Genomic DNA, 12,279 nt, shown 5'->3' on the forward strand with positions numbered 1-12,279 from the left:
TCTCGCTCTTTTTCGCGCGCGTGTCTGCTACGAACTTTCGCTGTCTGGCGCCTATTACAAGCGTATGTCAGTTTTGGCGTCGATATCGAGTGTATACGCGATACATAGTGCAGTTGTTGACGTTCATGCGAATATTGTCACTTGCCGTTGCTGAGATTCTTTATAACTTCTAATGTAAGGCTAGTTGCGATTAAAACTTATGCAACTCGTTTAAAAACTTGTTCTCCCTTGTTTTGGTATTATGATACCTAAATACTTGACATGTTTGATAATTTTATCGTATAGTGACGTTATTCAAGAACTCTAGACAAATATCTCGTAATAGCAAGATTTGAAAAATTACAAACCTGCATTCGGCGATTTTGGATAGGTTAAAAACTCGCACTTTTACCTAAATTTATATTGCACGCTCGTATATGTAAAGCGATTCAATGCGCGCATTTATTTCTATAGGCTGTTTCGCTGCAGCCATCTGAGGGATGTCTCTATTAGAGAGTAGCCTCGCAGCGATGTGCATAATTTAAGGTACGTGCATGTACACGTATTGCGTAACGTATCTTCTAATAGTATTCTCCACGTTACGCCGAGGAATATAGCTGAATCCGTTGTAAGGTACGTATGTTTGTGTACACTGCACTAGAGATCGAAAGAAAGTTGAGAAACAACTCGATCGTTGTTTTACGAGTCGTGTGCTGTGTGTGTGTGTGTGTGTGTCTACACGTCAAAGATGGCTCGCGCCTGATAAGCTGACGAATTTAGCGAGTTTCTCGCGTATATAAATAAATTTTACAAAATAAAGTCGTTAAACTATTACCAGATTGGAAGGGAAGCAGCACAACAGAGTGTGTATGTGCTTATGTGTGTGCGCGCGGGGCAAATTAAACGAGTAACACAACACACACAAAGACTGCAATTGAAAAAGAGACGCTGCGCCACGCGGAGCCGGAGCACAAACACCCCGGAAGGGATATACCGCGAGACGCAACTAGAGAGATCTTGTGCCGCGTCCACCCACATACAGTCACACACAGCTGGGCCCACCATCGTTGGCGCCTGAGAGAGAGAGAGCGAGAGAGGAAAGAAGAGCATAAATCCTTGCCCCGTGTGTGTGCGGCGTGAAAAGAAGGCGCAATAGTCCTTCTATTTATATACACACGTGTGTGTACACCATGGGAAAATCAGCTGTACTGGTCTGTGACTCCTTATATACTCTTGTTGTTGTGTACACGCACATCTTGTTATAGTATACAGTATATAGGAAGGATATCGTCGCGGCCATAAACTTGACCGATGAACGATAATAATGTAGAGCTCGTTGCATTACGCGATGATAATTCCGATTGATAATTTCGAGTCCTAAAATGACCCAGCGATATGATTTACCCAACGTTAAATGCGCGTAAATCTATCAAAATGTGCTTAGAACGTCGAGAGAAAAATCCTCGTCCACGGTGGTGGTGGTGGCTGCCGCTGCTGCTGGCAGCTGTCTGGTTATTTATAGTTTAATTAAAAAGATTTATAATCGCATAATGGAAGGGTTTCTCTGTGTCTATCTGGTTCGTTGTGTGTGTGTGATACAAAAATTCATCCATATATCGCCTCTCGCACGGTAAGCAATACCGAACCCCGTGCGCCGCGCTTAATGATAAATAAATATATAAAATACGCTCGCATACACATACGCATTGCTTAATGCGTTCTTCAACCGCGAGCCCGTGTGCGTTTAAATCTCGAGTAGAAGAAAAGCGCGCTGCCGCGCACTTCGCGTGTGCGTATCATACATATATACGGGTGTGTGATTGCTTTATTGCTCCAATTAATTCGCTATGAGCTTCGTTTTCAAAGGCAGCTCCCTTTCAAAATATAATAATTTCTGTGCCGCGCACGCATTAATATACCCAGTCGTAAATCTCGCGAGTCGCGACGTCAAAATTACGCGCTTAGATAACGCGCGTGCATATTTTGATATGATTTCGCACGCCTGTATGTAACTCTTATATGGCCTAGGATAAGGGTTGAAATTATGGTTAAATAAATCACCTTGGAAGACGCGCCAGGTACAGGAAGAAGGAAGCCATGTCGCGCGAGGACACGACCTCGCGACGCGTCGAGCCGCCGTCGAACGCCACCACTGGCCTGCCATCGATGTCTGTGTAACCTGCAAACAGATATAAACAAGTTAATAAATTTTGTCGAATCAAATATGTGTAATATCGCGCCAAGGGTTTGCGCGCATCGGACGATAGCCGCTTGATGGAGGAAAACCTCATTAAATTAACAATTATTCATGCGTGCACATATAGGTACGTATACTATCGTAGAGCAGAGAGAAAGAACTCGATAATGAATTATCATTAAAGCGGCCCGGCCGCAGCTCGCTCCCGATAAACCAAGATGCAAAACGTTATAAAGATAGCGTTTAGATGCATCGGTAGCATAAATCTGCGATATTTTGCGCTCACTCGCGGGGCTCTCTGTTTATCGGGTATACACAGGGAGAGAGAGAGAGAACGAGGACAAAAATGCTAGTGCGGCCTCGGATTGTTTATTATTCGTAACTGCACTTGCATCATTATACCGATCTTGAACGGGAAAAAGCTGCCTGATATTTTACCTCGAAGCGCCGTACTTGGGCTACGTGGGTATATTACTGCCGCACACACACACATAATAGTAAATACGATCGTGTCCCCTCTGACCCCGGAAGACTCGAAGGAGAAAATATCTCAATATGTCTCTAGGTATATACGTATGTGTGCGTTATATTATTCGTCGTCGCGACTCGCTGGCATAGTAATACCTAGCTCGAAGGTGTTGCGTTGTATGTACGTACGCTCGAGCCGTCGATGATTTACAGTCCATAAAACTGCGCGAGTTTTCCAAGTGTACGCGTTGTGCGCACGTACGTTACACCCTCGAGTGATATTTTCTTTTTTTCTGTTGTTGTTGGTTTTTTTTGTCGCTGCGTACATACACGAGTCTCATGGGCAAGGCTCCGTTACTGCACCGTACAACAGCAACAACGAGCGCAGAGAGAGATGTTAATTAATTCGTCTTTTCAAGCGGTACAAAGGTAATGAGCGTAGAAGGCTAGGCAAATAACTGACGATGACTCCTCTAGCTAGCTTCGAAGTTTATCGGTAATTATTCATGCTGATTTACTTATTCGTCGAAACGCAATAAAGAAATCAGACGCGCTTTTTTACATACGCGTGTGCGTTTGTTTATAAAGCTCGACGGCTCGCGTCGAGTTACGCGATCGCGTGCCGGTTTTATTATATATTTAATGAAGCTGTTATTTTCAATTTGATCCGAATACAAATTCGATTGAAAAATCACGGCGATTATTTTCGCGGGCGGGATCGAGTTGCGGCCGGACACCCGCACACACGACTTTCGGTTTGCACGTATTTGCATCGAAGTCAATTTAACAAGATTTACATAAGACAGCGTCAGTCGTTTGGTCCTCGCGGTGCAGATATATGTATGTATCGCCATCAAAATTGTATTAACTGCGGACATTCCCGGGCGCACTTCGAATGCTAATAAAACTGCCGCATGTACGAACTGCTGCGCGTACATCTTTTTTCGAAAACGTCTTAATTCTTTCACTCTTGCTTTCACCTTGGTTTGTGCGGGCCGGCGGACTGAAAAATCATTGTTATGACGAAACGCGAAATCGGCCATTTATTTCAAATACCTTGTTTGCAACGCGTATACGCGCGCATGTATACGAGCTCGTTGCACTTTTTTCCATTTCACTCGCTTCGTTTGCATTATACAAGGAATTGCGTTACTTTTACGCCGCGGCCATATATTACGTTATGTACCTAATGAAATAAATAATTTTTTCATCGACTTCTATTACGTTTCGAAGCTTTAATTATGCCTCTGGCATCTTTATACATCCTCGCCCATCAGGAATAATTAAGCTCTTCGAATCGCGCAGTGAAACTTATATGTATATATCGTGTGTACGCCTCGCACATCCTCGTGTGTGTAGCGCAGTTGCGCTTTTTCTCTCCGATAAAATCATCGGAAGGGATAAAAGTGAAACTTGGCACACAGACACATATCCCCGCGCATGCGCACGTACTTACGTTTTCGGTATGCGAAAACTGCGTTTATACGGTATAATAATTTCTTGCATACATACATAAGCGAGGGAGGGAGGGAGAGAGGGCAGGACGCGAAGGAAAAGTAGTTATCGTAATTAACGAGCTGCCTCTTCGCCGAGTTATTTGATGCCGACTCATCATCGGCCGCGGCGTGCGCGCGCGCGAGTAGTAAAACAAAGACTCGGTCTGTGGTACACGGCGCACACGTGTGTTTATAGATACACATTATGTGTGTCTGGATATAAACGCGCGAAGGGATAAGCGATCTGCTAACCCATTGACACTTTTCTCACGGGCGCCGCCGCCGTAGCGCATTATAACGTTTCGCCTAGATGTATCGTAATAACATGCATCGGCGCGCGATTCTCGTAAGTCATGGGTCAATAAAAAAAACAAAAAAAAAAGTGAGTCGATCACTCGCGATGATTAGCCTGCGCTATACTAAATACGTTTACATCCTGGCCTAGAGAGATGCAGCGAAAATCCGACTCATTGTTGTGTATCTTCGATTGTGCCACGAGTGACACACATGCATTAAAAAAAAAAAAAATACACACAGGCTGTTGCCACTGATGCTTTTTTTGTTACGGTGAAACGTTTACGGCGCTTTTAAAAGCTCGACGCGGCAACGAGAGATGTTTTAGCGCGCGCGCGCCTCCGGGTTAGACACACATTTTCCGAGCCCGAGCGCGCACGACGCGCGGCCCGCGAGAAACCGGAGCTCAAATGAGAAGTGACGTTTATTGATATCGTAATACGCGCGAATAAATCAAAAATACGCGTATACATAATACGACGTACGTATGCCACCGCGCTCGCGGAATGTAAAAATTTTTTAACGTTCGCATTGTAAAATCTAACTGTACGCGTCGCGCGACCTATTTTTCGTAATGAGAAAAATATGACCATTTGACATTTTTACTCCTTTTATTGAAAATTTAAATATTATAAACATCGTGTGTAATTTTCATTGGGAATATGTAATAGAGGCGCAAGTGCGCGCCGACAATCCGATTGAATAGAGGAGAGCTACTCTTTTATTGCGAGGTACATCATAATCAAGTGCTCTCTGCTGCGTGCGCTACGGAGTGCCGTTAAGATTCTGCCGACGGAGATACGAGAGGAGTATATCTTTGCATACTTAACGGCAGGCAGCGATGTGTCACTTCAAAAGAAAGAGATGAAGTTTTTATTGTTCGTCAGATCTTTGAGGCATAATAAAAATACTTGCAATATTATTATGAAATTCCCAAACAAGTTATCCAAACTTCCGATCGTTGAATTGTTTCAACGGCCAACAACCATGAATTAAAATACGAATCTAGAGCTCTCACACGCCGTCGCGCGTCGATCCTGTTTTGTTCGGCATTCAACCGATCCATCTGAATCCTGTGTTTGACCTAAATTCTAAATCTACTGAGAATCACTTTCAATACGTTTATAAGCTGCCTGTTCCGGTGTAACATCATAAATCAAGAATCCTGGCTGTAAAAATGTGTGATTCTTTGTGCGTGCAAAATAAAAAAAGGGAGAAAAATATTTCTTCCGATCTTATCGGTCGGAAAATTAACTTGCTTTCCTCGAGCGCATTGATTTACAGCTGTTTTCGCCACAAGTACAAGTGATGAAAAATCCGAGTATGTAAAATAACGATATTTTACGAAGTACGTTAATGAATTTTACGTTTCGGTACATTACGTATTTTATCTATTACGCGTATAAAAAAGCATATATTCCTCATTTAAAAGAAATCCGGCCGATGATGGGTTTTAAATTTGCAGCATAACTTCCTCTTACCGAAGCTCACGCACGCTTGTGTATATATGGACGGTAGCCTAAGCGCCAATGTGTACTGTTAATGAGCAGCGCAAATATCTATACGCACTCAATTAAGTTACATAGGCATAGCCACTGGTGGTGGGAGCTTAGGCGCTTACACACGCATCTCGTCTACTGACTTACTTTGGCTCGTTATTTTATTTATACGCGCTCGAGGCGCAATAAAATTAACGATACACGTGGGTGTGGGGGCAGCTGCACAAAATTTTCTGTACTCTAAATGTATGCATAAATTTTGAGAGAGCCTAAGCCAATATGGTCGTTCGTACATATATGTATTTCGTTTACTCGGGCGTTCATGGAGCTTAGCCTTAGCCTCAGCATAGCTCGAGGGTAAAGATTTTCTCTTTGTACAATCAGCACTTTTGCGCCTCGAAATAAATCTATATATGCGCAGGCAGAGCTAGGCCGCCGCCGCCGCCGCTGCAGCCGCTCTACGATTATACATTACAGCGACACTAATGGTTTTCCATTTAGTTCGTTGCGCGCCCATATCGAAGCTCGCAGCCGCAGCCGCCGTTGCGCTGCACGCTGCGCGGTGTATTAGTCCCGATAGTCAATCCGGAATGATTTGTCTGCGCGAGGCTCGCGCGCGGATAAAATGAAATTATGTAAAAAATTTTTCAGCCTTTTTTTTTCTTTCGTTTATCTCTGCCTGCATCCACGCGGGCGCGTTTTATCTAATACGGATGTCTATTAGTTTATCTCTCTCTCTCTCTCGCGATTGAAGAAGGGGGGGAGAAAAGTTGCCGACCGAAAACAATCTGCTGCTGGCGCGCGAGCAGCCCACATTATACCTATAGTATAGCGCGTGACTTTGAAAATTACACCGGCTAATCAACCGCGTATATAACACGTAACTGTTTAGGGGGATATACGAAAAAAAAAAGATTCAGCACGGCACCTTATATGTGTGTAGTACGCTATATTATAATATGCTCTGCATATATATATGTACCTGCGCGCTCATCTCGCGGCAGCAGCAGCAGCAGCATTACAAGTGCATCGTACGGTAGTTGTTATTATTACTATATATAGGAAGCTCGCTCGCGAAACAACGTGTAGGTGGCCTAACACGTACACCATACACAGCATGCCTATATATAATTCACCCGAGCCAAAGCAAGCACACATAGACATGTGCGAAAACCGCCCTATCATCGACTTCCGCGATGAGAAATGTTGATTCCGCTGCTCTATGCTGCGCGCCATGGCACGCACACCATCCGCCGCGCCGCATATTGCACGCCTCAACTGTGTTTCGCGCGCGCGCGCGCGAGAGAGTCTAATGTTGTATTCCCATATGCATACGTAGCGTCTATTCGCATCATCACGCGGCCAGGCCAAGATTGATCATGTGTGAGTTTTTCGTATACGTGCCTGTGGTTGGATAACACTCGGCCAAGAAGTTGGAAGGAAAAAAAAAGGAATAACAAGCAAAATGAGATTTTGGTCGGGAGGGAAAAAAAACTTACCAGGCAATGTGAGCCCGCAGTTGAGAGCTTTTTCGGGAACGTCGTGTATCGTTTTGGGCGCCGTGACGTCGTCGACTTTCTTCTTCGTGCCTGTAAAATAAGTAGATATTTTTCAAACGTTAATATACCATACAAAAACGCTATCAGTAGTGCCAAATGTATTTAATAGTTTTCACTTCGGCGCTGCATGTAATCTGTGTTTGTGCGTGGACGCGCGCATCCAGTTAAAGCTCACCGAGTAATAAGGCGCACAATCTATTCTTGGATTCTTATAAATAGCCTTTCGATTTTACAAAGCTCGTCACACACTCTCCACAGCTCTCCGAGAGTATATTTCGTTTTTGACCTTGCAGATTTCTATCTCGATATTCTCACAACAAACTCTCTCTCTCTCTCTCTCGCTTTTCTTCGTTCTTTTCGCCTCCACAGTCGCAGATATATATGCGTACAACAAGACGAGGCTCGCGTTTTCGCACACCAACACACAGACGCGGAAACTCAATACCGAAGCACAGCGATCGATTGTCCACGTGTAAATCACGGGTTTAACAGTCAGCGCGCGACGAGAGACGTTTAAAGAGACGACGCACACGACTCTTCAGAGTATTTAACGTAGTATAGGTACTACAACAACATGGCACTTGCGTTGTTGTTGTCGTTGTCGTCGTAGTCGATAGTCGTAGTCGCATCGTCGTATAAGCGTGGGAAGGATCCAGGCGCGATGATCGTTTACGCGTTGGACGTTCAATTGATTTTGGGCCCAAATGACTATCTAATGCGCACGAGGCATGATTTACCGATCATTCGTGGAATGCGATATCCTTATATTTATTCATATTCCGATGCGGCTTGTAACAAGAGATATCGTTTTAACGCAGGTTCCAAATGAAACAATCCACGCGCGCATGATCATCATCCATTTCCCACGGTTCATTTACACGAATAATTAAAAGCATCTCTTTCTTTCTCTCTCTGTCTCTTCGTTGCAGTGTACCTATATAATACGCGATGCGCGTCGATGAATCCGTGCACTCTGCACGTCATGCATTCGCGCGCGTGAGCGCATCAAAAGCCGATCGCGATCGGTACTATGTATCGTTATCGATCAGTCAACGAGTCCATTAGTGTGTCTCGCGCGCGCTCGCGAGCGATCGGCACGCATTCGAGTGCAATAAAGCGGGTCAGGGTATGTATATAGTAGTATATCATTATATGTGTATGTGAGCGAGACGACGACGACGACGACGACGACTCTGTTTTTAATCTATGAGCGGCATCCTCACGATTGTGTCCGAGAGTCAGTTCCGCTATTTCGTCCAAGGACGATATCTTTGTGCTGTATGGGCTAATTACGAGATGCGAGTTTTGCTCGATCCTTTTCTTTTTCCATGCCGGATGATGTCGAAGTTTCGTAGATTCTTTTTTTCGTTCAATTTACATCTTGCACCGAATGTAAGAAACTTACAACAGAAGCTTTTTCACCAAAATGACAAATGAACGCTTTCAGACTATATGGTGGTGTTGAAAGCGCCACGAGTTTGACAATGACACACACGGAGATATTATTTCTCATACTTATTGCGCTGCAGTCGTATACCAGAAAGCCCGAGTAGTAGTCGTTGCCTTTTGTAATTTACACGAGAAAATTGAAAGCGGCTTGGAAAGCAAAATAAATCCCCGAACGCGCACGGTCGACGCACAATGGTCGAGGACTCGATAATTCACCCGCAGTCGTCGCGAGGACTACTACGCTCGATCGTCTTTCGACAAAGCCATTAACCAATCGAATTTATCATCGATATGAGCTGTACAGAGAAGAAAAATTTCATTTTTTTTTTTAAATGGATATTTCGCGAATTTTCATTCTTGGTACTCTGCTACGACACGTTGGTGACGATAAATTAAGATGAGAAACGATTGCATTCGTCGAGTCTTTGCGCAACGAGAGATCGTGTCCGTGACGTACTATTCGAGCGAGTATAACAATGGAATCGGCGTTTCAGCGTGATCGTGTTTTCTTTTTTCGTCGAGTGAGACGTTGGAACTAGTCGATCTGCAGTCGCGATTTGCCGATCACGTCAAAATCTACACGTTTTTCAATTAAAGCGCGCGTGCATATAAAGCTAATCGCCAAGATCTTATCGGCGCTCTCGTGTAAGTCCAATTAAATCGGGAACAACACAAAATTCAAAAACTACGTCGATCGCGTCGGCGCGCGCACCCTTGACCGGAATACCACCGGCGCAGTCATCGCGCGCAATACAGCTGATATTATTACATTTTTCATCCAAGACTTGGCTGTTTTTTCACCTGTTTCTTTCAAAACCTCATTCCCATACTTTGTAACCTAGAGGAGGTGATATTCTCGTACGATTCACCGACTGCGGCGACGAGCTTTCTATACGCGTTCGCTGCGGCACATTCCTCGATTCTCACAGACATGTGTGTAATCGAATGGTATCTCGAGTATAGTTGCAAAAAAGGCTATTTTGGAAAACCGAGACTGCAGGTACATGTCTTTCTCTAAATGCAGCCTATATTCAGTACGTACGTATTATGTATGCCCCGTATGCACGTGTGTGTATGGGTGAGCAAACGCAAACCACCGCTGCACGCGCGAGCGTGAGTGTGAAAGGAATTATTGTGTCGATATGCGCGAGGCTAATGATACTCGTGCGCACACACATGTGTGTGTATGTGTGTGCATTCGTGATTTCGCATGTCGATTTACATCGATTGAATTATGCTCGACGAAGAGATTTCGATCGGTGTGTTCGACAAATTACTTTTCATGCGTTGCGTATAATATGCGCGCGGGGATGTGTATATATGTATCGCCGTCGCCGCCGAAGCCTTTGAAATGGAAACATTTTTATTTTATTGACGCGCGACTCGAGCTTTAATCGACTGTTACGTTTTGTTGTTTTTATATTCATCGCTCGCTCGACGTTGATATTTAAATGTGCCTCTACACTGCAATTGTATAACGCGAAATTCCATTTGGCGCTTCGCCGTGATAAATGATTATAATTTCATTTTGTCAATATAACCGAGAAGCATTTCGTCCGTGAATATTTATTTTAATTTACACACCAACAACAATAATAATAAAGTCGAACCAAGTTTGCGCGCGATCCAATTATTGTTAATTGTTACTCGTGCTCGGTGTTCGCGTCGAAGTTGTAATGAAATAGAGCAACAAAGCATGCATCGCCTAGCAGCTTTAAAAAAATATGCAAATTTCCCTCAGGGTTCATTGAAATTCGCACGGGAACGCGCGAGAAAAGGTATATGTATATAAGCGTCACGGTGTTGCGCAACGTTAATGCTCGCGTTTTGGCACAACATTACCCGCATCATACAGCAGAGCTCCTCGCGGAAGGTTCGCAACCTTGAAATCATCGTCTCGAAGGTGGGAAAGACGTGCTCGAAGGGAGAGAAATGTACGAACGCGAAAAGAATAATTTTCAACTTCGGTTTTACGCGTAAGCTCGTAAAATCGGTACGGACGGTTTTCACCTTGGAAGATGTGCGGTGCACGACTACGATGATCGACGCGCGCGTTCGTTTGACAACGTAACCACGACGCGCTTCGGCACGTCGTCTGTATTATGTACACGTTCAGGAACGAGGTCGCGCGAGCGCCTGATTTTTCTATTTTAACGAGCTTCATTAGAGTTACGTGTGGTGGTGCGCGCCGCCGACGACCGCCGCTGCCGCCGTGATTTAGATGCCAACGCTCGATAATAGTGACATTATACTCTTGCAAGCGCATGGACGAATCCTTTATGGCCCTAGATTCAAAATAGTCCAAATTGTGAGTTGGAGAGAGAGAGAGAGAGAGCGAGCTCTAATTAACCTAATAAACTTTTGAATTGTCGTGAGGCATAAGAAATGGCAAATTTAAATCGAGTGGAGAACAAAGTCGCGTGCGTTTCGTATCTCGTCAAAAGTTTTATCGTGCTCGTATTGCTTCCTTTTAGTGGTTAGCGCTTATGCGATAGGCTCCAAAACGCCAAAAAACAGAGATGTAGAGTGAAATCCAATTTTTCAATTTCTAAGCGTTACTTTTATAGAGTTTATTTATTTAGATTTCTGAAGATACAAGCAGAGCGCGTGCGCAGCACGGTTAATTCTGCAGTAGTATAGGGTAAAACACCTATTACTGTGCCCAAGACATAACCTTCAATTCCCTATTACTGAACATTTGATTACATGTTAAAATCCAGTAATATGGACAGGCACAGTAATAGGTGTTTTACCCTATACAGTTTTGATGGCTCGTTTTAGGCGTCTATGTTTCCACTAGTCTTATACATTTTGTTTAATTTCACGCTGCTTTATCCGGAAATTTTAAACATTGTTAAATTGTTAAACAATAATTTTGTTGAATTTGAATTATAGAAAAATTTAAGCAAAAAACCATACATGTTGTTTAAATCTTGAGACTAATAACAACTTAAAACTAGAAAACAATGTTAAAGCGTTAAAAACCTTGCTTTGACTAAGGTTAAAAACTTTACTTTTAGTTATACAATTATTTTGACTTTGCCACTTGTAGATTTACAGATAAAGGTGTTAGCCATCTAGCGGTAGGTTAAAGTATTAACGGTCTCGCATGATTATGTACGATTAGCAGCAAATTCTGTTGCATAAAATTGTTTTTTACTCATGGATTACCCATAGCACAGTGTTGATTTAACTTTAATTGCCAAAAATAGTTATGATTAATATAAAACGTTTTAAATGATAATTTTTTGTTCACTAGGTTATTATTCAAATTTATCAAGGTAGGGTATACAACAAACTGTTTCAAGCTGCAATCAAATCAGCTCTATAACTTTAAT

At 43.4% G+C, this 12,279-nt stretch overlaps 1 protein-coding gene across 1 annotated transcript in view; it reads right to left on the reverse strand.

Annotated features, from left to right (window-relative positions):
- LOC106652107 overlaps nucleotides 1-12,279 on the reverse strand; it is a 161,860-nt gene that overhangs the window by 135,606 nt on the left and 13,975 nt on the right. Inside the window, exons 6-7 of the mRNA XM_023458455.1 lie at nucleotides 7,433-7,522; nucleotides 2,041-2,158 (exon numbers count right to left, since the gene is read on the reverse strand). Coding sequence (XP_023314223.1) covers nucleotides 2,041-2,158; nucleotides 7,433-7,522 — 208 coding nt within the window. The remainder of the gene's footprint in view (nucleotides 1-2,040; nucleotides 2,159-7,432; nucleotides 7,523-12,279) is intronic.

The sequence above is a fragment of the Trichogramma pretiosum genome, unplaced genomic scaffold, assembly GCF_000599845.2.
Source record: "Trichogramma pretiosum strain Unisexual culture from Peru unplaced genomic scaffold, Tpre_2.0 scaffold13, whole genome shotgun sequence".
NCBI lineage: Eukaryota > Metazoa > Arthropoda > Insecta > Hymenoptera > Trichogrammatidae > Trichogramma > Trichogramma pretiosum.